Source organism: Monomorium pharaonis, chromosome 5, assembly GCF_013373865.1.
Source record: "Monomorium pharaonis isolate MP-MQ-018 chromosome 5, ASM1337386v2, whole genome shotgun sequence".
Lineage (NCBI taxonomy): Eukaryota > Metazoa > Arthropoda > Insecta > Hymenoptera > Formicidae > Monomorium > Monomorium pharaonis.
In genome coordinates this window covers 14,000,371-14,027,455 of record NC_050471.1, presented here as the reverse complement: position 1 = coordinate 14,027,455, position 27,085 = coordinate 14,000,371, and the positions used below count along the sequence as shown (strand labels likewise).

The window sequence follows — 27,085 nt, the reverse complement described above, 5'->3', positions numbered from 1 at the left end:
ATTCGTTATATTTTTTGTACTATATTTTTAAAGATATTATTTAGCATATATTTTTTAGTATAATATATTATACTATACTTTAAAACAGCAAAGAATATTAATTAATCTAACCTAAAACACTTGTGAACAATTGCTGATTATTGTGATTAATTTAATAAAGAGATGAATACAAATGAATCATTGCCTTAATTTATAAATAAAATTATTTATATTTTATTTTAGCATATTTATTAATAAATTATTAAAATATATATTACTGCTTACCTCTGCCGCTGCACTTTCTTCATCACTAGTATACTCTACGTCACTCTACGACATGTACGACTCTACGTTTTTCTCTGCCTTACCCTACGACTACGACTGCGACACCTACGTCTCGCTCTCTGCCTTCGGCCTTAGTCTCAGGATTCTTGGCGCTCGGTTCTCGGTTTATCGAATCGAATTAGTCCGTCAGGCTCGGGGGCTGGTGGAAACAGAGAGTGGTGAGGCTCAGAAGTACTTCAGGTGCACTCACTTCACTTAATGTTCGGCACATTACTGATTGGAACGAGTTCGTGACTGAGACGCGACACGAGCCGAAGATTCGGATAAGAAGTGGTGTCCGCGATCCTTTGGATCATGGTTGTTATAGAGCGTTTTCCGGGACGATAGGATTGGGATGTAGGCGGTCAAACGAATTTCTTGGTTTTGGATTGGTAAGCCCTTCCAACGCTACCAAATTCTGAACTCGTCTATTGAAACCTAGCGAAGTTATTACTTTATTTGGATGACCAACTATTGGTTCATTCTTTCTTGTCTCCGCCCAAATTACTTTAGGTTTGAATATAGGAGGGGGGAGTTCAAATCTTAAAATTTCTTATCTAAAGATAAAGAAAAAAAAATTTTATGTTTCCTATGCGTTTATTTGTAGAGAATTGCGCCTCAGTTATTATTTGGGCACGAGGCAATATTTTTAATATTTCCGGATGTCCTTTGTTCGATCGAGTTTAATCTTCGGTATTTTCCCTTTTTCTTCTTCTTTGGTTTTGAATCCGAATTATTTGTAAACATCTTAGATATGTGAAGGGGTCTTGGGCATTCCTCAAGCACGGAGAAATCATGGTTTATATTGCAGTTAATAAAAAGGTGTTTGTTTTTCATTCGTACTCAACATTATCCCAGACCTTAAGAGAAATCCTATCTGACGATTTTCCTTTGATAATACTTTAAGAAGGAAAATTTGGAGCCCTAGTTTGCTAGTTGCATTTTTCAATCTATGAGTTTTCCTTTTAAGATAGGGTCCCAATCCGTCTCACGAACATGACAATAGAGCGTGACAATAGAGCGATTTCCAAATAATTTTATAGTTATTGATGACCGTCAAAATAAGATTTCTCTTACTTAGTTATTTTTTCTAAGGGTCGGCGGATAAACAGTAATCATGAAGTCTGCCGGACATAACAATATAATGAAAAAGTTTTAAATATTGTTCTAAATCTTTTTTAAATAAAATTATTATTAATATAAATGTTGAAACAAATTTACGAAAACTATTGCGTATATAAATTTTAAAATACTTTACAGAAAATGTAAAAATATATAGATGTTTTGGAAATTTTAACAAACAGTCACATAAAATTGACATGCGCTGATATAAGATTGCTCCCGCAAAAGATATAAAAGATAAATAAAACAATCAAAATAAATGATCGTGCGAACTCAAATCTTTGATGTATCGAAGATTTGATATGTCTCTTATAAAAATTAATTATTAGACTCGTAAAAAAACTATTCCAAATTACTATTGGAAATTACTATTGGAAATGATTAGTCTGATACTGCATATTATTTATAGTTTTAATAATTTATTTTTTGCGTGTATAATTTTTGTATCCAATAATATTACAATGCATACAATTATTTTATTTTACAATATGTTTAAAAAAATAGAATCCGGTATAATGCTTTTCAAATAAATTCCCAGACGGCACACAAAATATCTTTGATAAATATTTATATACATTTATAAATATTTATATTTTAAAAATACTATATAAATGTTTTATACATATTTTATATACGTGAAGGAAACATCTTTATTTAACATATTATTAAAATATAGACTAAATATTTCATACAATATTTATGGTAAATAGAAAATAAAGATTTGTAGTAATATTTGGTAAATATTTATAAATATAATAAGATAAACAGGTCGATATGTCGAGCTAATACCAATTTTCACAATATAATATAATTTATTAAATCAAAAATATATTATTATAAACGCTATTAAAAACAACTGTGTTAAAATTGTTAAACAAATTTCGAAACGTTTCGACTATACATAATTCTCTTTAGTTGTGCCAAATTACCAATATTTATGAAATTAAACATGAGTAAAATAACGTAAATGAAAATATAATTAACCATTTAGAAAATGATGCCGATTGAATATCCACAAAAACAATGCATATCGTCTATAAAAATGTGTCATAATAATTAAAGCGTGAACGAATAAATAATATAATCAAAAACAGTCCAAAAATATAGTCAAAAATCTTGTCGAGAAATGTAAAAGATCAAAACCGATGGAAAACGTGTAATTTATGAACAATATAAATCGACGGACAATAAGTTCGCTCATTCTGTCTCTGACTACCGAGCGTTACAGTCGTTTTGTAATGCTTTGTAGAAACTGTTGGCTTTTTTGCTTATGTTAATATTATCTGAAATCAACATATGTTTATAGTTTTTTTACAATATGCATATCGATTTATATTGTTCATAAATTACACGTTTTCCATCGATTTTGATCTTTTACATTTTTCGACAAGATTTTTGACCATAATTTTAGACTGTTTTTGATTGTATTATTTATTCGTTCACGCTTTAATTATTATGACACATTTTTATAGGCAATATGCATTGTTTTTATGGATATCCAATCGGCATCATTTTCTAAATAGTTAATTATATTTTCATTTGCGTTATTTTACTCATGTTTAATTTCATAAATATTGGTAATTTGACACGACTGAAGAGAATTATGTATGTTTTGAAACGTTTCGAAATTTGTGTGTGTGTGTGTGTGTGTGTGTGTGTGTGTGTGTGTTTAACAATTTTAATACAGTTGTTTTTAATAGCTTTTATAATGATATATTTTTGATTTAATAAATTATATTACATTGTAAAAATTGATATTAGCTCGACATATTGATCTGTTTATATTATTATTTTTGCCTAGCGTTAACGAGCTCTTTATATTTCGTTTATTTATAAATATTTCATAAATATTTTTGTATAATATTTATGATAATTCTTTAATCTGTCAAATTTAAGGTCACAACAGTATTTATAAAATATTTAAAATAAATATTACAAATATTTTGTAAATATTTTATAAATATGGTGTGCTGTCTGGGTTATATGTATTTGATAATACAATTTAATGGTGATATTTTGGTCAACTTGATTGATAAGACTTTTTATTTTTATAATATAAAAAACTGTTCCGTATTAGAAATGAAAAATAAATTTTTCAATACATAATATGAAAAAATATTTATAGTTAGAAACTCAGTTATGTACTCGCGTATATACTTGTGTGTATGTCTGCGTGTGTGTGTGTGTAACTGTGTGTAACTGTTTATATATTTTATTGCGCTTATTGGGCACAATTATTACAATTTTATCATGCAATTTATTCTTGTTTATTGGCTTAATTGTTGTTTCTACGAAATATGTACATTCAAAAGTATAATACTTACGAAAGAGATACACACATAATAAGGAAAGAACATGACAGCAATTTATCAAGATGTGATAATTATAATAATACAACATATTAGGATCAAAAATGTGAAAAAGTACAAAAATAACAAGAATGCTAGTCTAAAACAAATGATAAAGAATGCACATCTGCACACTATGTCAAAATCATATATTGAGTCTCTATATAAGATTTACATGTGCATAAAAAATTTGCATAATATCCATAGATCTGACTCATAAATAAAAAAAAAACGTATGTTACTAATTGCACAAATAAAGAAGAGTTCGGACATAAAAAAATATAGTCTTAAATAAAAAATTCTCGCAAAAGTCTAGGGATCTTCAAAAAAAGAATTTATATATAAATATAAATATAAGTGTGTGCGTGCGTGCGCGTGTGTGTGTGGCTGCATGATATAAATTAATAGGCCTGTTCTTTTTCGCTGAACTGCTGTGCATTGATGCAAGACAAATGTATATGTATCCAACTCTAACTTATTACACCTACAGTGCAACAATGTCGCGAAAAAGAACAAGCCTCATATATGTAACTTTCTGCTTTTATATTTTTCAACTTTGACAAACGCAAATCTATTAAAATCATTTTTATATTCAATTCAATGACTACAATTATGTTGAAAATTTTCTTCGTCATGCTTGATTTATTTTTTTGAAATTCTGCGTGTGTATAGTACATATATACCCGCGACGTATAATAATAGGTGTATTCAGCAGATCATTGAGCGTTCAGTGATTCTTTATAGCGTTTTCAACCGGCCTGGGTTAATCGCTCCAAGAGCGATTTATGCCGTCATAAGGCCAATTATAGCCATTCTTCTGAAGAAGGGAATATCTGTGATTGACCAGTTTTAGAGAAAAAGAACCTGAAACGGGTTAACCCAGCACCGATCGAAAACACCATTAGTATTAATCTAACAAAGAATTAAAGGTAAGAACCAATCATATTAGAGAATTATTGAGTGTTCACTGATCTCCTTTATTTGCTGAAACCACCTAATTTTTTTCCTGATGAAGCATAATTTTACTAAGCATTTTTACATTAACTTCATGTTCTGATCGAGTAATATGTAGAAAGAAGGACAGTTTATCAATGCAATGACGACCACATATATTACATGTGTAAGGATCATTAAAACTATGACAACCCATATGCGCGGTAAACATGATCACATTGCCAAATATGATCTCGCAATAGTGACAAATAAGTACGTCGTCGCATAAATCGGCAACAGCTTCATCATTTTGTTGTGCTTGATGGACATCAAGCCTATTGTCCGACGGATACTCATTTTTTATTTGCTCTGTTTTTTTGTCCTTCTTTATTATCATGCAACGTTCCAGTTTTTTCGCCCTAGCCTTATGTTTGTCGATTTCGGTAATTTTTAGTGCATTCGTATTTGTTAATGTCTGAAACTGAAGTTGACTTTTTCTAATTACTTCAGCCATGCTGAGATTCAACGGCATGTCTGTAGATTCGGTCTTCTTATATTCTAACTGAGATTTTATCGCCACGAATGTTGAGGATTTCGTCGTGGCTTCCATGCTATCAGAAGTATAAAGTTCGCTGATGTTGTTAGTTGTATCGAAATGAGTTACTGGCAAATTTTGCATAAATATCTCCGGCATTTTGTTTCTAGCATTTAAGATCTTTGTGTACTCCGTTAATGTATCGGATTGTGCGCAATCCATTTTCTGTATATTTTCGTAGAATGTCGCGTCTTCGCGATATGAAACGTGATTCGACAGATTGAACGCAGCGACTAAATCGTTATAGGAGAACGTTGCAACAGGTTGATTTAGATTCTTATTTATGTCATTATAATTTACCCAATGTCCATCCTTTACTCCATTTATTGTGGTCACAGTTAAGTAATGAGGAATCGGCGAATGAAGTGACAAGGGTGAAGAAATTGATGAATCGAACTGATCGCCATTTATATAAATCGGTGTAATAGTATTCTTTACTTCTTCCTGCTTTCTAGCAGATGATTTCTGCTTGGGCCCGCGTTTCGTACCATATACGTCAATGATGGAGAATGGATTCGGTGAGCCATCAGCATTCAGTACCATCGCTGGCTGATGCTCCTTCTTTTGCAAGTGTTTCTTTAGTGCGTTGCAGAATTTGGTCTTGAACGTACAGTCCGCGCATCTATACGGATAAATGTTCGAGTGCTTTTTCAGATGGCTACTTAGCATCGATTTGCTTACACATGTGTACAAACACTTTTTACATTTAAAGGGCTTGGAGCCGTCGTGAACGCTAAGCCAGTGATGATTCATGTGATGCTTGTACTTGGTAACAAAAGAGCATTCGGAACATGTAAAACCTTTAATGTGGCAACGCATGTGCTCCCAATACTCCATCTTTGTGCTAGCTATAAAATTGCAATGTTTGCAATTTTTAGCATCTCGAAAGTTTTTATCTCGCTTGCTTACGTTGCTTTGCTGATTCATTCGGGAAACACGAAGAGAAGATTCGTTGATTTTCCCTGTCTTGTATCTAACGTATTCTGCCGTTAGTGCAAGAGGAGAATAATTGTCATTATCTTGATTCAAGAAGGATTTAAGGATCGGTAAATGTGTAAGAACAGCTTTAAGATTGGAATTGTGCTTCGGTATGCAAAGATTAATTAAGTGTTTGGTGAATTCCGACCTAAAATTAATAAATATTTACTTTTGAGTTTTATTTATTTAAATATCACGGCTGGATATGCTACTGAAGACTACCTTGGTGAAAATATTTTTATAATAATTTACGTATTATGTAACGCGAGTATTAAGTTAACTTTATACTTTTAACGTATTAAGTTAACTTTGTAATTTTTCATAGATTTACGTAGAAAATTGTGATTTTTTACAACGTAATTTATAAAAAACTATAAACATGGCTTAATTGTATTGTTTAACATAAAAATAACGTAGATATAATTTACAAAGTTGTAATTATATCATAAAAATTGTTGTTTTTGTATTTTTTGTGTAAAAAAATTGTAAAAATATTTTTATCAGGGTATATTCAACATTATCGATATATCAATTTGAGAAAATGTATAAACTTGATATAAAACGTTTTTGTAATCTGTTATAATTCAAAGATCATTGGGTACCTGTTTGACGTAGCGAATACACATAACGGACACTGTAGAATATCTTGCATGTTATTAATACTTTCGCTTGAGAATAGATTAATATTTGACGTAATGCTTAAGGATCGATCAGCTTGATATTCGTTCATGATATTTGAATATCATATGAATTTCTCATAAATAAGTTTTCTCTTTGTAGATAGATTGTAATTGATAGGCAAGTAACAAATAACAAGCTACAACTTGTCGAGAAAAATAATCTTTCACTTTTCGGCGAATTGGAATTGTTGATGCGATGATTGGAATAATACCAAAATTAAAGAAACTGCTCTTGTTTCCCAAGTTCTCTTATTCCTGATTTTTTTGTAAAAATATGAGATTGTTTAAATATCTCTTTTAGAAAAAGACTAATGCTGTAAGAGAGAAGTGTCAATGTAAAAAATTTGATTATGTGTGTGTAACGATTACTTTGACTAATTAAATAATAAATTTTAATGGTATTTGAATGGTAAAATATTAAAGAAATTGTATAATAATTAATATTGATAATCTTACATATAAAATAGAGTCTTGAAAACATCTGTGAACGACGAATGTTTTAAAATACATTTTAGATGAGAATGCAATTTATTTCTGAGAATACATTTCGTCTCTAATCAATTAAAAGAAAAATCTCAATACACACACGCACGCACGCACGCACGCACGCACGCACGCACGCACGCACGCACGCACGCACGCACGCACGCACGCACGCACACACACACTTGTACAAGTGTGCGAAGCTTTTGAGCGATACACTATTGCTCAAAAGCTTTAGTACTCTTTACATTTTTACTAATAATTTTATTTTTTATATATGAAATGCAGAAACATAATATATTCTTTTACAGTCAATTTCCGCGCAATTCACAGAGGTATTCTTCAATAAAGTCACAAAGTAATATTATAAACGGAAATTATAAATAAATTTTTTGTTAAATATTTAAGAGTGTGTTACATCTCAAGGTAATATTAATAATATAAATATTATATATTTATAAATTTATTTATTTATTATTACGTTTAAATATTTCTGTAAAATTTGAACAATTGTCATATTGGTTTAATTACTTGATTTTCTGTTTATTTTTTATTCTTATATAAAATTTTGTTTTGTAGTACTTAATTGTTTGTAGTATTTACTTAATTTGATAAAAAAATAGCATTACGAATTAAATCATAATTTTATGTATGTAGATTAATAAAACTGAAACAAACATTTGTACAAAAGTTTATTTATTAAATTCACTCACTTGTTTAATAATTATCAAAAGTATAGCAAAATATCTTGCATATAGTGGCTGTGTTCCAAAATTCACTGCCAATACTGAAAATTTATAGTATGTGTAACGTAGACTATAGATTTTCAGTACTGGCAGTGAATTTTGGAACACAGCCAGTATAAGTTGTTATAAGTCAACTCTATTGTTTTGTCATTTGTAACTATAGAACTTAACTAATGGAAGGGGAAAAGAACCCGTACAAGTGTGTCCAAGAAGTGAGACAAAAAACTAGTTCTGTCTCATACCTACAAATACGGCCACTCATGCGCATTATGAGGAAAAGTTATGAAATGAGACAGAAAACTAGTTCTGTCTCATTTCATGTCAAGTCATGTTCTACCTATCCTTGTCGCACAGATGTTGGACACAGTTTCGGCATACGGACGATATACGCTATTCCGTTTCCATTAGTATAAGTTCTATTTGTAACTGATTTCAAAACCAAAATTCGAATATTCATAATTAAAATTTTTTTGTCATTAATTAGGAAAAAGAGGTATAAATCTAAGAAAAAATAAGTTTCCCCAATAAAACAGTACGTGATATCTACGTTAATGCTACGTGGATCGACATCCTGAAATTCACGTGAATATTCGAGTAAACATCCGTTTAAAAACGGTATTAGAATTTATGTGGATGCGGTCATAAATTCGTAAACCACGTAAAAATTTTACGAATTTTAGAAATACCTTCGTATACATTCTCTCAATTTTTTGGAGTGAAACGTCACTCCAAAAGAATGGAATTTCACTCTAATAGTGAAAATACGGCCACTTGAAATGGAGTGATAGCTCACTTCTTATAAAAATTAATTCTTCGCTCGTTAAGTGATCTCTTTATTTGAGTGGAGTAAAGGTTCACTTTTCTTGTAGCCCAATTGTTTACCCAATTAAAATGAGTAAATCTTAAAAGTATTATGTGGCGGTCCTCTTCCACATCGGACAGAAGCTAATTATTGCTTATCTTAATCGTGTTGCGGGTGATCTTTATGTAGCGCGTCAGGTGTACTTTACTCCCAAAAGATTTACGTCGCCTGTCAATAGCGCCTAATGCACTAATTGGCGGACAAGCGCGTTTTCGAAATATCCATGTAAATTTCTTATAAATATTTCTTAATAGATATATCTATAAAAAATCTAATAGATGTTTCGAAGATAAAAGAATTTGATGCAGTGATGAAAAAAGAACATTGCATCCACGTGAATAACTTGTGGAAAAACCTACATCCACGTAATCCATGTAAATCGTTGGATTCCACGTGGATGTAACTGTTTTATTGGAGTTTTCAAATTTTGATAACTTTTAGTGACATCGTAGCGTCAAAGTAAGCAATTAACAACAAGAGGATGATGTATGAACAATTTTTTTACTGAAATTAATTGTATTAAACAGAGAAGTCTATTTATGATTATGAAAACAGAGTGCACAATTGTAAGTGTATAATTTTTTTCTTCAATCGATATACATGATAATTGTATATTTAGGAAATGTATTTATACTTTTTAATTACTTATTTTTGAAAATTAGCAAAATATTTTAAATTATCATGACATGTATAATATTATGGATGCATTCGGGGAGACGCTATTAGTGTGAGTGGCACCCGTTTGCCCACGTCAATATTGGCCACGGTCCCGATTGGCCACGTTAATATTGGCCACGTCAATATTGGTCACGATCCCGATTGACCACGGGGTGGATTGGCCACGTTAATATTGGTCACGTCAATATTGCCCACGTCAATAATGGCCACGCGTCAATATTGGCCACGTCAATATTGGCCACGCGTCAATATTGGCCACGCGTCAATATTGTCCACGCGTCATTATTTCATACGCGCCAATATTGCCCACGTGTCATTATTTCCCACGCGTCAATATTAATCAATTTTTTTTTGGTTTAACGTGGAAAGTTGCAAACCCATGTAGTGCAGAGAAATGCTTCGCACATACACACACACACACACACACACACACGCGCGCGCGCGCGCGCGCGGGAAGATGCAAGGGGACCTCCCCTCCCACACCCACCCCGTCCAAGTCGCAAACCAATGTATGTACAGTAGTGACGTGGCCAATAGCGACGTGTGAGCAATAATGACGCGTAGGTAATAATGACGCGTGACCAATATTGACGTGGCTAATATTGACACGTGGCCAATAATGACGCGTGGCCAATATTGAAGTGGCCATTATTGACGTGGCCAATATTGACGCGTGGCCATTATTGACGTAGACAATATTGACATGTCCAATATTGATGCGTGGCCAATATTGATGTAGCCAATCCACCCCGTGGTCAATCGGGATCGTGGCCAATATTGACGTGGTCAATATTTACGTGGCCAAAATATTGACGTGGCCAATCGGGACTGTGGCTAATATTGACGTGGGCAAACAGGACGCTCCCATCAATGCTATCAACATCAGTTTATCTTTTACTTTTAATGAGCAATGCCGGGTCTACAATAGGTGTAGTAAGCTCTTAACCTCCTGTTCTAAACTCTAAAATGTGACGTAATTCCGGTCAGAAGATGTTCCGCGCTGCTTGAAGCTCTAATCTCTAAGCTTTAGGCCGGATCTACAATAGGTGTAATAAGCCTTATGCCATAAGAAACTGACCAATTATAATTTAATGAGAGAAGTATCGAATATAATTGATTAATTCCTTATGGCTTAAGGCCAGATTTCAGCTCCTAAAGCTTAGGACTTAAAGCTTTTTATTAATATAAACTTTCAGCCAATAAAGTAGAGCCGCGATGGATATCAATTTTTAAACAATATATAAACTAATAAATGTACAATCTATAAATTGTTGTTGCTTTCTTTGTGATTTTTATTAGTCTTATGTTTTACGATTCAGCCACATTGTATACGGTCATGTTACAAGAACATATATTAAAGGTTATGGCTCAAAGCAAACTTAAAACTCAGAGTAAAAAGCTAAAAGCTTACGACACTTATCCCAGGTAGCAAGGTGACACCCACTGGACGTCAATAATTCGTCATTTAAGGTCGTGAACGTCATGTTACCAAATTGAGAGTAATAGTAACGTCATTATTGCCTATGAATTACGTCAGTCATTTACCCTACTGAAAAAAATCACGTCACGAAATCACATAACGAAATTATGTAACAAATCACAAAGCGCAATAGTAAGAAATTTAATTTACTTACTACTTTTTTATGGACAAAATCATAATTCCCACAACATTATGCAACTTTTCGAAGTGACAATTTTTCAAATAACGTAATTCTTCAAAATTACATAATTTTCTTTAAAATTATGTAATTTTTCAAATCACATGATTTTTAAAAATCAGGTAACAATTTGAAACATTTTGTTACGTGTTTGATCGTCATTAATTACGTGATTTGTTACGTAATTTCGTTATGTGATTTCGTGACGTGATTTTTTTTCAGTAAGGTATCCATCTACAACGTATTTCCGACGTCATATTCCCGTTCGTGACTAATTAATAGCGTTGTACGACATTAAAAATTATACCTGATACAAAATTTTTCATGCAAAAGTATACAAAAATCTATAGAATTATGTATCAAAAATGTAATGCAAAATTTTATATTGTATATTTTTATGTAATTTCAAATAATTTTATATAATTTTATATAATTCTATAGATTTATCCGTGGTTTGATATGAAAAATTTTTTATCGGAAAAAAATTACACATATACATAATCATATGTAATTAAATATAATTATGTATAATTATATATGTACAATTGTAAATAAGTAATTTTATCCTGATAAAAAATTTTTTATATGATAGCATGTATAAATCTATAGAATTATATCTAAATTATATAAAATTATATAAAATTATGTAAAATTATATAAAAATATACAATATAAAATTTTGCATGGACATTTTTGATACATAATTCTATAGATTTTTATATACTTTTACATGAATAATTTTTTATCTTTAATACTATCAATATTTTAGAATTATCCCAGACAGCACACAATATTAATGATAAATATTTATTAATATTTATTTTTTTAAAATATATAAATATTTTATATACATGAAGAAAAAAATCTTTATTTAACATATTATTAAAATATACACTAAATATTTTATACAATATTTATGGTAAATAAGAAATAAAGATGTGTAAGTAATATTTCGTAAATATTTATAAATATTTCATAAACATTTTTATAATATTTATGATAAATCCTTATGATCTGTTAAATCTAAGACCACAGAAATATTTATAAAATATTTGGATAAATATTTATAAAATATTCAAATAAACATTATAAATATTTTGTAAATATTTTATAAATGTTTGTTTGGGATATAAATAATTTAGCTTTATCAAAAGAACAGAGTAAAAACATATTTTTATGTTATTCCACATGTTATTTTGCATAGGTAAAAATCAGTAAAAAAACTGTAGATTTATATTTATTTATAAAAATATTATTTAACTACATGTTTCATGTTTCTGACATCTATTGAACTGATCTATAACAAATATATATTCATGAGCATCAAATGATGGATCATCACGAAGTGCTGGGTTGCGCACGATCTTCAAAGTTAAGCAACGTCAACGGCGGTTCAGAGTTGGATGGGTGATCGCAGAAGTTAGGCAATGCCAGATGTGACTATGGTCCCAAGGAGGTAGCAAGGTGTCGTATAATTGACAGCATTTTTTGGTCATTTTTATGACGAAGCAGACGTCATAAGATGACGTCTAAATGTCGTAAAACGTATTTGTCTTATCTTAACAACGTTGTATATTGACGTCAAAAATACGTCATTATTTTCATATTATTGGCTGTGTTCCAAAATTGCTGTCGGCGCTGGCAGCATTGCTAGTTGGCGTTCCAAAATTCATCATAGCACGCTGTGGCAGTGCTGTTGGAGAGTAGTGACGTCATCGATTTTGTCGTCATTTCCTGTTGTGACTGCGGTTACAGACTTAAGGCAGCTACAGCATTTTAACCCATTACTTCCTAAGCGGACATTTTATAGTCGATTGGTTTTCGGCTTAGAAAAGTGATGAGATCACATGAAAACTTAAAACAAAATATGCTCTTCTACGTAAAAAGAGTTGCTCTTTCAGATTCCGGGGTCAAAATTTCAAAATTTTTTATTGAAAATTAAATATGGCGGCTCAAATTTGATATAAATTTTTTCATCGACTATTGACTTTTTATAGTAGAAAACTTCGAAAAATTTTGTCCATGACTGTTGTAAACGATTGAAATGACGGAGTTTGCCTCTTTAAAATATAAACTATGATTATTAATTGATTTTTTTAAGTAGTTCAAGTAGTTCAAGGTGGTGGATGCAGTATGGCGTCCAAATACATGGAAATCATATTTTATTGCGATATATGTGTGTGAATAGTCATTTCTCACATTTTCGAGGTCGCTGAGTACGAATCTTTGGTCAATTAGTCATTTTTCAAAATGGCGGATACAATATGGCGTCAGAATACACGAAAATTAGATTTTGTTGCGAACTCAGCGATCTCACAAATACATAAAATAAGTACTCGGAGGCATAGTTTTTAATAAAGTATGATTTTTATGGCATATTGTATCCGCCATTTTGAAAAATGAGTAATTGACTAAAGATTCGTACTCAGCGACCTCGAAAATGTGAGAAATGACTATTCACACACATATATCGTAATAAAATATGATTTCCATGTATTTGGACGCCATACTGCATTCACCATCTTGAACTACTTGAACTACTTAAAAAAATCAATTAATAATCATAGTTTATACTTTAAAGAGGCAAACTCCGTCACTTCAATCGTTTACAACAGTCATGGACAAAATTTTTCGAAGTTTTCTACTATAAAAAGTCAATAGTCGATGAAAAAATTTATATCAACTTTAAGCCGCCATATTTAATTTCCAATAAAAAATTTTGAAATTTTGACCCCGGAATCTGAAAGAGCAACTCTTTTTACGTAGAAGAGTATATTTTGTTTTAAGTTTTCATGTGATCTCATCACTTTTCTGAGCCGAAAACCAATCGACTATAAAATGTCCGCTTGGGAAGTAATGGGTTAATGGCGACCACCATGGCGACTACCTTGGTGAACGAAGAGCTAACATTAATTGACGCTGAAAACAATAAAGAACTAAAACTAACAGTTTGGAGTTAATAGTTCCAACAAAAATTTAAATGTTGGTCGACTGAGGCTCTCCCCCAGATAGCACAAAATGTTATCATAAATATTTATAAATATTTTACAAATTTATTTTCAAAAAATATTTTTTAAAGATTATATAATTATTTTCATAAACCATTTAGAAATGATACAAAAATTATTATCAACAATATATAGAATATATTTTTAAAATGTACTGAAAAATATTTATGATATATAAACTTGAAATATTTTTTATATTTGATAATAATGGTATAAATATTTATTTTAAATATTTTCATAAATGTTTATCATAATTCTTTTTATACCTGACAAACTCGGACATAAAAATGTGTACAAAATATTTATCAAATATTTTTCCTTCTTATAAACATTTTATAAATATTTTATAAATATTTGTGCTATCTGGGATGCAATTAAGATATGTTAACATTAGAATGAGCAAAAAGTATTAGTATTTTTATTATAAAATATCTCTAAAACAAGATTTTAGAATTTAAATTAAAGTTTTTTACATTTTATGATTTTACAAAAAAAAATAATTTTGTATACAAAAATATGAAAGTATACTATAACTATAGTTATCACACAATTAATAGTTTATATATCAATAGCTTAATTATTTTATACTTTATGTCAAAATATACAAAAATAAAAATATACAAGAAAAAAAAAAGTAAAGTATAATTACTTTCATAACTGTACCTTAGAATTTTTTACAAAATAATTAGAGAAATTATATAAAACATGTTATGTAGCGTAATTCAATTTAAAAAAATAATACATTTTTATACGACTTTGGAAAATGTATTTCTTCTAAAAATTACGTAATACAGATTTTATAATTAATTAAAATTCTTATTTGTAATTTTATTTAATAATTTTTATAACTTATCGAAAATGACTTTTAAAATCAGCATCAATATACTGCCAAACAACATCTTCTACATAATTTTTGTACTGAATTTTTAGTATTCTTGGAGTTTGGTTATAGTTAGTTAGTTCTTTATTTTGTTTTCCCTCAGGGGACTTACAATCTTCTTACATCATCCAAACAAATGCAAACAAAACAAACCTTATGCCTATCTTACTTATATCATCTAACTTATAACTATCTTACGACTAACTTATCCTACATAAGCTGCCGCATGACAGTCTCCTGTCCATGCCACAACCCTTTTCTACACACACACACACGCACGCACGCACGCACGCACGCACGCACGCACGCACGCACGCACGCACGCACGCACGCACGCACGCACGCACGCACGCACGCACGCACGCACGCACGCACGCACGCACGCACGCACGCACGCACGCACGCACGCACGCACGCACGCACGCACGCACGCACGCACGCACGCACGCACGCACGCACGCACGCACGCACGCACGCACGCACGCACGCACGCACGCACGCACGCACGCACGCACGCACGCACGCACGCACGCACGCACGCACGCACGCACGCACGCACGCACGCACGCACGCACGCACGCACGCACGCACGCACGCACGCACGCACGCACGCACGCACGCACGCACGCACGCACGCACGCACGCACGCACGCACGCACGCACGCACGCACGCACGCACGCACGCACGCACGCACGCACGCACGCACGCACGCACGCACGCACGCACGCACGCACGCACGCACGCACGCACGCACGCACACACACACACACACACGCTTTCCCTATCTCGGACTTCTGTTTCCTCTTGCTTTTTATACATTCTCCAACTTTCACCTTTATTTTCTTATCTCCAATTTCTCTTTTTCAGGTGCCTCTTTACATTTTCTTTACCATTCATTCTCTTTCATTCTCTTTCACACTCTTTCCCCCCTCCATTCCTCTTCTTCCCCCTCCCTTTCTCGACCATCCTCATCCACCATTACCCCTCTCTCTCCTCTCCTAACACTCTACCTACCTCCTCCTGCCAACTCCCTCCTCCTTCCTCTCCCCAATCCCTACATCTTTCCCATACGTGCTCCCAACTCTCTATCTCTCCTCCACATAATCTACACATTTTATCCTCTTCTACCTCCCAATACTTACTCTCTCTTATCTCATTCTCTAATCTGAATCTTGCTACCCTTTGCCATCTACTTTCCCCCCAACCTTTCTTCAAATATCTTGAAATTCCTTCACCCTTTATCACACTGTACCATCTATCCCAGTGAACACATTTTATAGCGGCAATATAACATGGAAGTTACATGTAATTTAACATTGTTATTCTTGTGATATGTAAGTGCTATATGACATGGAAATAACCTGTTATGTAATATTTGTTATACGCAAGTGATCTAGCTGTTACACATCGTTTTGGCGTTATAGTTATTCAACAAAAAGTGTATAATCGTAACATAACACGTTCGTATCAATGTTATTACGGAACGATGCGTCGTAGTTGACTCAGAAATCAGACATTATAACATCCTGAATGACAGATCTATTTAATAATAAAAAAAATTATTATAAAGATAATGTTTTCAAAAATAACGGTTTGTCTACAATTACTGCAAACAAAAAATGCACAAAATCTAAATTCATCATGTGCTGAATAAAAACAGAATAATAAATGTATACTATTCAATTTTTCTTAGAATTATGATCTATATAGTTAACCATCTAATTAATCATTTGAACGCTTCAAAGATTAGTGCTAAATAGATCGCAATTTCCATCAATTTATTAAGGTTATGGAAAAAGATAAATTTAACAATGAAATTAATAAGTAAATAAATTAATGCTATTTATTTTTAATATGTTTGCAAAATTTAATTGCTTTTATAAAAAATAATATAGTCGCGTCAGTTTACATATAGGTACATGTAGACAATAACAAGTACCCATACCGATGAGTCAAATTGGCGTAGCAGGTAGAGTACAAGGTTCGTAGTCCTAAGATCCCAGGTTCAAACCTAGCAGCGGCAAGTAAGAATAAAATAAAAAATAACATAATTTAAATTTAATTAATTAATAAAGATTTATCCTAAATGTAGTATGTGCTGTTGATAAAAATAATTTCAAAAAAAAAAATGAAATTTTTATTTTATTTTATTTTTCTTTGTAACTGTTGTGTAACGGTTAGATAACATGTAATTATAACATGTTATATTGCTGAGTCGGAAATTGTAACTTACATGTAAGTTACGTGTAATTTCAAAGTAACGTAACCTGTTATACTTGGTTACATTGCTGTTACACTGCTGCTATATTACTGTGTTCACTGGGATTATACTTTGACACTCCTATTTTTTTTCCTCTGTCCCTCTTCTGTCTTTCCTTTTCTTCCTTTTCCCACCAGCTTTCCCCCTCCCCTCCCCTCTCTCCCTCCTCAATCCCTATCCCTTAACCATTAATGAACTCCTTTCTTTCCTTCTTCCATTCCTTCCTAACCTTTCCTCTACTCCATCTTTCCCTTATCTCCATTAAACATTCCCTCGCCAACCTACTTCCCTTTCCTTCCATCAATCTCTTGGAGTTTGATTATAATTTTGTATTATTATTTCCATCAAATCGGAATCTGAGTCTGAATCACTAGATTCACTAAACTCAAGTACTAACTTTATATTTTGATGTATAAATCTTTTTTGCACATGTTTCTCCATTTTGCGGTTAAATCAATTATGGCGTTATGTTGTTTATTTCTAGTCTGCTGTCAGCGCTGAAGATATCGTTTCAAAATGAAATTCAGATTTGTACTCATAGCATGCTTGTTGAAATTGGAATGCTACTGGTAGCGTGATTTTGTGATGACATGCTTGCAGCGTTGGTAGTCAATTTTGGAACATAGGCATTGACGTCAATAATATGAAAATAATGACGTATTTTTGTCGTCAATATATGACGTTGTTAAGATGAGACAAATGTACATCAGTTTTACATTATCTTATAACGTCTGCTTCGTCATAAAATGACCAAAAAATGACGTTAATTATACGCATAGAACTTGTATTAATGGAGGGGCCTTGGTGCATCGCGACGCGCGCGGGGAGAATCGACAGAGAAGTGGATATATTTTGTCTTTTTTCCTGTGGAAACAGGTTCGTAACTATACAATTTGAGGCCCGATTCTCGAACTCGTACAAAAAAAATTTCTTACAAAGATAACACTGTGCATTCATTAAGTGGTACATAATTTAGAATCTAAAAGATGCATGCCAATCAATGAATGCACAGTATTACTTTCATATGTAAAAATTTTTTGTACTAATTGTAACAGCCCAAGGTTCAAGTAGTAGGCTCGAACCTGTCGTACTGCTCGTATGTGTGGCGCTTCTTTCCTTCTAGAAAACGGAGTGGTGGGGATGTCCAACACGAAAAGAGACAAAATATATGAGAATATATTCATGTCTCTGTTCTCCCCGCGCGGAATCCGGTATATAGCAATGGCCCCTCCATTAATACAAGCTCTATGATTATACGACACCTTGCTACCTGGGATCGTAGATTCGGCCTAATAAAGATAAACTAATGCTGTTAGCGCCATAAACATAATATATCTAGATAAGCATTGTGGGAGTAAGGATAAGATTCAGAGGAAAAAGACTAGCATGCTTTGTGTTACAAAGGGTCCAGGGACAGTGTGGCCGATAAGCTTGCTCTTTTCTGATTGGTGCACAAGTCGGGTCGCCATTTTCTGGTCAGACGTCACTTCCTGTTTATGAATAGCTATATATGTCACATATATTGCCGAAACATCAGTCATGTGTGAAAGTTATTGCGCGGTAAAAAATGTAAAAACGTGCGATTTCGTGAGTGCAGTTAAGTTTAAAGTGTTTGGTAGTAAAAACTGTGTCGTGCTATTTTTTGTCTTTCTGGGTCTTTTCTTTTACATGAGAAAAGTAAAGGCCGAGAAAGACTTCTGTTTCAGATCTAATGAAAGCAAACAGAGATTAAGTATGAACCAGAATTGTTCATAATTACAATATAAGATCAATGTAAATATTGTATGTATATACATATATACATATATACAGTGGAACCCCGCGTTAGCGTACTCCGCGTTAACAGAAACTATCCCCTCCACTCGGCCCACATGAGTAGCGTGTGTGGGGATAGCAATGCAGTCACGTAGTATGTAAGCAGTTACGACGTATTCTTAAAGATTTGTGCAAGATTTTAATGTGTAATTAATTCATTTAAGACTAAGAAATGGCTAATATTTTTTTAAATTTAAGAATTTATTATTTTGTCTACATGGTCATTAAAAATTGTCTCAAAAAATTGTTTCAAAATATTATTCGTGTAATATAAATAAAAATATATTTTTATATAAATTTTTATTTGAAAAATTCACGCACATGTAAATAAAATAGCCAACACTAATTAAATAAAATAAATTGTTTAAATGCAATCACATAAAAAAAGGAACACCGATTGCAATCAAAGCTGGATTTCTAATTTGATAATATTTTATTTATAAATTATATGTTAGAAAATAATAATAAATTAGAAGTGTAGGGAATATAAAATATTCGGGAATATAATTTAGAGGTACGAGATGTGAGTTTTTCGGACGGCTATAGATACGATTGACTTAATCTGAGACGCTCTGTTTGCAATTTTATGATCGAATACATTTAGTCTTAAGCGTAAACATTAACTGGTTAGATGGCAATACCGTTACGTCCCTGAATTTCACGGAGTGGGAGTGAAACCAAGCAATAGAAGATAACCCCGCGTTAGCGGACCAGAGCCCCGAACAGTCCGCTAACGCGGGGTTCCACTGTATATATATATGATTCTATTTTTTTAAAGTTATATATTTGCTATAATTAATAATTAATGAAAATTATGTTAAATATTTTAATTATTTGTTATATTATTGTTTATGTCTTGTTAAAATATTGCATAAATTATGCACAAATAATTTTTACAACTTGTAAACTCAACGTTTATATTATTAGAATGCAACAACAATAAAATTTTTTTATGTAGAAAATAAAAATTAGCCAAAGAATCACTTTTTTATTTTGATTTAATTAAAATAAAGCTTTTAGACAAACAATTATAAATTTTGTGTTTTTAAAATTTCATAAAAATGTTTGTTGCACTTCAATAATGAAAACTTATTTAAACTCATTAAAATTTATTATATTTTGTAGACTATTTATTATATTTTATTAGTTTATAATTTACTAATTTGTTTTTTCTTTCCATTGATCGCATGTTTATATGTAATGATTAATGTTTTGATCTACTATCATAGATGCCAAACTGTGTAGCCAAAGGGTGTAATATTATCATAACTTGTATATGAGCAGTTTCCTAAAAGATTCTATACGGAGGGAGAAATGGCGTATGAATTGTATAAATCTGAGAGAAATGAAAGGTTTCACTCCTGGAAACTCAGCAGTGTTATGCAAAGTAAGATGTAAATTTGTTAATAATAAACGTAAATATTTTTATTTAATTTTATATGTAAATAGTAATGCTTTTTTATTTACATGTTTTTTTTATGTTATAGTATCACTTTGCGGCAGACATGTGGGAGAAGCTTAGCGCAGATGGAAAAAAGAAATTAAAAAATAACGCTGTACCAACTATCTTTGGCGATTTAGTCCAGCAAATCTCAACAACTTGTAGTGGTATATATAACATAAAGAAATTGTTTAAAACGATCAAATAGTGTATGCGAAAGCTACTTTTTTCTACTTGAGTTATTGGTTTATCGCATACGCTTATTTACTGTTCGTATAATGAGCCTAAAATGTGCAACGTTGCAATGCAACAAAATTTCTTTAAAATATTAAATATCTTATGATTTATGAAATAAGTAAATAACATTTATTTTAAATATGTATAAACTATTTTTAATATTATTTTGTTTAATATAAAGTTTAATTATTATTTAAAAGTTTCGTGATTTGAAAATTATAAACATGTTAAAAAAATTTTCGTTGCTCTGTCACCATGCAAACTTCAAGTTTGTGTTCGCATACGCTGTTTAGTTCCTTTAAAGACACATATTTAGGTGGCAGTCCACTTGACGCTACAAATGCTTCGAAGCGTTTGATTGACCAATCGAAACAAAGAATTTTACGAATTGATCAATCAAAGAATGCTTCGAAACGTTTATAGCGTCAAGTGGACCGTAGCTTTAGACACATAATAGACATATAGTCAAGATGACACATCAACTTAAGGTCAAATCAAACAATTTCATGTCAGTTTGATGTTATCTTGACTAATATGTGTTGCTTGGGAATATTGTAAAATTGGACATTCTGACTATAACCTGAGTAAAATCGTCAAAGTTATCCAAGGAGACTTATAAAGAATTTTTATTTCTATTTTGTTTTTGTTAATAATATATATTTATTATCTATTCGCTCACTTATATTTCAACTAAAAATATCTATAATATTATAATATACAATAATTATATCATGATTATAAAACAGATAAGTGTGTGTTGTAAAAGTATTATTTTTTTTAGAACCTACAGAAAATATTGATGTAGAAACAATACTGGTTTATACGGATCAAACTACAAAAGATGTACAGATTGTAACTCCCCCAGATAAGGAAATTGCAGCCGTCTCCGTTAATATACTGAAGAGAGTTACGATGTTTACAAATGGATTACAGCAAGATAAATAAAGATGCAGTAATTAAATTAAAGAAACTGGAGAAACTTTATTAAAAAAGTAAAAGTTTGAGGAGCTTGATGAAACGTAGATACAAACAAAAACATAACTAGATGAGAAATAAAATTAAAAAATTACAAACAACGCATAAAGAGAAAAAAAGTATACAGAAAATTTTTAACGAAAATCAGCTACAAATTGTTTATCAGTGATATAAGAAAATTCCTATAGTATGGAAGTGGTGTGACAATACTCTAGTAAAAGCGTACCAGTTGAAATTTTCTTGTGGCATCATAGGATATAAAGAACTATTTAAAAAAAACCTACCCCCCGTTACCATCTTTGCGTACATTGCGAAAAAAATTAAAAAATTGGAAATTTGTTAGCGGTCACTCTGACGAGATTTTTAATTTTTTAAGTATAAAGGCATCACAATTTAAAATTTCAGATAAAGATTGCGTTTTAGTTTTGGACGAAATTAGTATTACGTCCAAATTATGTTACGACAATTCGACGGGGGTTTTAATACGTAATGTAACATTACCTGATCATAACAAAAATGAAGTAGCTACACATGTGCTTGTATTATGTTAGCAGGAATAAGTCACCGTTGAAAACAAATAATCGATTTTTATTATACCGGTAAAAATACAGATGGCACGAAATATAAGCCACTAATATTAAATTTTATTAGAAAAACGTATGATATTGGATTAGATGTACACGCTGTTATTTCTGATATGGGCTCTGCGAACCAAGCAATGTGGCGGTATTATTGGTGGAAAATTTAACAAAACTATTAATAAGTACCAACATCCAGTAAACAGTTTTTTTAATTTGTTTTTTTTCACGATGCTTCACACGCTCTCAAAAACCTAAAAGAAGAACTTTTAAATAATGTTATAGTTAAAATACCTGAAAAATTCGTTAAATTATATTCTTTACCGAGTAATGTAATTCGAAACACATTGAATATTTATTTGATAATTAAAAAGATTATGATTTTCAATTAACGCCAAAATTGCGAAACGAATATTTCGAACGGAAAAATCATTTTCAAAAAATGAGGGTAAAAAATGTTACTCATGTTTTGAGCCACGAAGTTAGTACGGCTTAAAAATTTTTAGGAAAAGCAAAAGATAGGCCTGAATTACAAACGACTTCATAATTGATCAATTTTCTAAGTGGTTCAAGATTATAGCAGCACGAAATCTGACTTTTGCTTTAAGTAAAAAAAACACTGTTAAATTTAATGAAACTTTAGATTACTTGCGTGAATTTATAGATCTTGTAAGTTTATTAGAATTTGGTAACAAAAGAGAATGGAAGCCTTTTCAAAAAGGAATAATAATTTCAACTTTGTCGTACATCGAGCTGTCATTATTTTTTGTTAAATGAAAGAAACTATGGTTTCGTTTTAGGTGGAAGATTCACACAGAATTGTTTGGAAAATTTATTCTCGGTTCTTAGAATGAAAAATAGTATTTTAAATGCTGTACAACTGAAAAATAATTTAAAATTAATTACTATTTCACACTACATGAGATCAATATCTACTGGCAGCTACGATGAAGATGATAGAGAGTTCCTACCAGACTTTCTCGCAACTATCCAGAATATTAAAAAACAAGTTCATCAAACTAATACATCTTTAAATACAGAAGTCGATTACAATATTGATATCGTAAATGAAACCGTCACTCTTAACAACACAGAAGTAAATTATTTACATTATATTGCCGGATATTTGATTAGAAGTATAAGTAAAAATAAAAAATGTTGTAAGCAATGCATTTTATCCACCGATTCCTTGAAGCAAAGTTTAACGAATTTCAATAGGCTAACATCTCTCCGTTAGCAAGCAAATACGTTATTTTTTGTAAATAATAAAACATTGAATTTTTTTATTCAGATGAAAAAAATTTTTAGATATACCATCAAAAATTTCAAGTCGTTTAATGACATAAATAAATTTCAAGATTTGCCCTATACCTTACCTAGTTGTCACAATTAAAAAAATAAAATTATTTACCGTTTTGTTACGTTCATATATATATATATATATATATATATATATATATATATATATATATATATATTGTATATATATAGATTAAAGATTTTCTCTAAAAACAATAAAAGTAATACAAAAATCGGTAATTATTTACCTATACGGAGCCACCTCCGATTTCAATATCCTCCACATATGTTATCAGGGATATGACCCTGAGTAACTTTTCCTTATAACTTAATCGTCGATCATTCGTTAAAAAGTTATTAACAAAAGAAGTTTGAAAAATATCTATGTAGAATAAAACAATACGCACACACACGGGTGAGTGCGGAAGGGGAAGGCCGCAAGTCCTGTTATCAAGGTCATCATTCTGAGTAATGTTGTAAAGATTTTAGGCCGCGTTCGGCATTTATTAAAAAGTTATTAACACGGAAAGTTTTCACAATTATATATAATTTTTGACGTTGAAATTTTGATTATAATATTTAGACAAAAATAGATATAAGAACAATACTGAAATTATTAATTTATATTTATTGATTTATATTTTCATTTTTCCTAACTCTAACCTACCAATTTTATGTCGCTATTTGGTTAATGTGAAAACATTGAAAACGAACAGCATGGAAAGTCGCAACCCATGTGGTACAGTATAAGCGTGGACATAGTTTAATTAAATACAATTGAATATTCGAGCTCAGCATTTTCTTGGTTTTTGCCCTTTTATTGACTTTCTACACGAAGCAAACCCATTCGGCACTTTTACTGCAATATTAATAAACTTGAACGTAAACGACGTCCACGCTTGTACTGTATCACATGGGTTTGCAACTTTCCACGCTGTTCGTTTCCAATGTTTTCACATTAACCAAATAGCGACATAAAAGTAGTGGGTTAGAGTTAGGAAAAATTACGGGGAGAGGGTGCAGGGGGAAGGGCGGAACCCTTCACCCGCGCGTTTTCTGAGAATACATTCTCTTTCCACACCAAATTTTGTGTGGAAAGTTTGTGTGATAGTTATTTCTCAACAAAGTATCATACTTTTGCGTATTTCTGTATAAGGCACCCTTACCAACGGAGTGGGTGCAGGAGAAGGAGGTCGAAGGCTCCCTCACTTGCACTCCCCCTGTGTGTGTGTGTGTGTGTGTGTCGTTGTTCTATTTTACATGAACATTTTTCAAACTTCTTTTGTTAATAACTCTTTAACGAACAATGACCGACGATTAACTTATAAGGAAAAGTTACTCAGGGTCACGTCCCTGATAACATATGTGAAGAACATTGAAATCGGAGGTGGCTCCGTATAGGTAAATAATTACCCAAAAATCAATGTTGCAAGTTATCCTAGCAAAACAATGGCTATGCAACACTCGTATAAAATAAATTGTTTTATCGTAGTTCAATGAGATCACAGAGACTGAAAAAATCTGTTCTATTCAAAAATCAAAATATTTCTGTTTTATTTTAAAGAAATTTATTAATCAAAATGTTATTTAATTAAAAAAAAAACTTCATTAATATTTTTAACTGTAAATAGTTTATTTGATTAGTTTAGTGTAACAATTTTAAACTGTAAGATAATAACAATTTTAAACTGTAAGATAATAACAATTTTAATCATAAATTAATAGTACATCAGAAAGACTGAGAAAAAGCTACATTAATCAAAAAGCTAAAATATTTTTGTTTTATTTTAAGTAAATTTATTAATAATGTTATCTAAAAAAAGCTTTATTTTTTTGTTAACTGTAAATATGTTATTTTATTACTTTATAATAGTTTTAACTTTAGAATAATAAATTCTTTATGGTTTATTAGTTTATAACAGTTTATAACTTTAGGATTGTAACAATTTTAATTATAGATTGATAGTAGATCACAAAGCTAAGAAAAAACTGCATTAATAAAAAAATAGAAATATTTGTTTTATTTTGAAAAAATTTATTAATTATAATGTTATTTAATTAAACAAAAAAGCTGTATTTGTTTTTGTTAACTGTAAATATGTTATTTTATTACTTTACAATAGTTTTAACTTTAGAATAATAAATTCTTTATATTTATTTATTAACCTGTAGTTTTATTATTTTTATTCGTAATTCTATGTACACACTTATACATGCATTTATATTATAATTATATATTTACATTTAAATATTTATATTTTTTGATTACAGGTTTCAAAGTCATCAATTATCAAATTGCTGTAAAATATTTTTGAATATAAACACGCATCTGATATTTGTATTTGAAGATATAATAATAAATCTGTTTGTGCGTTCTCTGAAAGTCCATCATTTAGTTTGATATTTAGCTGAACTTGTAGATTTCATGCAGAAAAACCTTTATACATTTTTTTATAGATTATTATATTTCAGGAGGCGGTCTCGCGTTGTACGTTCACTTAATGTTACCATGTTTTTTTATTTGGGCACTTTTAAAATCTGTGCTGCATAAAACCAGAAAATGACGTTTCCAGTTGTTTTATTACACTGTCTCTGGACCCTCTGTACTTTGGGTCATACCTTTCTCTCTCATTTGCGCATCCATACAAGTGCAAAAGATGGTCTCGCGCATGCACACAAGTGCAAAAGGTGGACTTTGCACTTGTACACATGCGCGAACGAGAGAGAAAGGTATGACCCAAAGTATGCTAGCTTTTTCCCTCTGAACCTTATCCCTATTCTCGCAATGCTCATTCTAGATATACTGTGTCTATGGATAGCGCTAATAACACAGTATAACCGGTAGTAGCACCTTTGATCCCCGCGCGGAGGTCCACGTGACCATTCGCCATTAAAATTCAGGACCGAATAGAGAACGTAGTGATAGTGCGCCATTTTTTTAAATAGTTCTTATAAGTTGTCTGGGCACGTGTGTGCATGTACGAGGGTAGTCCCAGAAGTACCTGACCTGACGTATAGATGGCGGTTGTTTAAAAAAAATTACTATGGTAGAAAGTATCAACCTTATAAAGCTTAAGTGTAAAATTTGAAGACGTTATGTTATTTAGTATTTGTTTAGCAGCTATCAATAGTCAACTCTCTCAGTGAATTTAGAAACATGAAAAAAATTTGTCATCGTTATGTGATACAATATTTTCATTTGAAA

The 27,085-nt window shown here is 31.3% G+C and overlaps 2 protein-coding genes across 11 annotated transcripts in view; one reads left to right on the top strand and one right to left on the bottom strand.

Moving 5' to 3' along the window:
* Window positions 1-8: 8 nt before the first annotated feature.
* On the top strand, window positions 9-26,902 carry LOC105828966. Of its 5 annotated transcripts, none has more exons than XM_036287598.1 (5): window positions 9-695; window positions 18,875-19,317; window positions 20,580-20,737; window positions 20,838-20,958; window positions 21,810-23,979. In XM_036287598.1, the coding sequence occupies exons 3-5, from the start codon at window positions 20,627-20,629 to the stop codon at window positions 21,971-21,973; spliced, it is 396 nt and encodes a 131-aa protein (XP_036143491.1). In that variant the 5' UTR covers window positions 9-695; window positions 18,875-19,317; window positions 20,580-20,626; the 3' UTR covers window positions 21,974-23,979. The 5 variants fall into 5 exon arrangements, with proteins under 5 accessions (XP_036143491.1, XP_036143492.1, XP_036143490.1 ...); XM_036287599.1 differs by having other exon boundaries at window positions 10-695; window positions 18,940-19,308; XM_036287597.1 differs by having other exon boundaries at window positions 10-695; window positions 18,875-19,308.
* The window catches only part of LOC105834580 (protein hunchback), a 43,080-nt gene continuing 19,434 nt past the window's right edge, over window positions 3,440-27,085 (bottom strand). For all 6 annotated transcript variants that reach the window (XM_036287588.1, XM_036287584.1, XM_036287585.1 and 3 more), the window contains 2 exons: window positions 6,882-7,273; window positions 3,440-6,427 (listed from right to left, as the gene is read on the bottom strand). In XM_036287588.1, the coding sequence (XP_036143481.1) occupies window positions 4,768-6,427; window positions 6,882-7,009 (1,788 nt within the window). In that variant the 5' untranslated portion in view covers window positions 7,010-7,273 and the 3' untranslated portion in view covers window positions 3,440-4,767. The remainder of the gene's footprint in view (window positions 6,428-6,881; window positions 7,274-27,085) is intronic.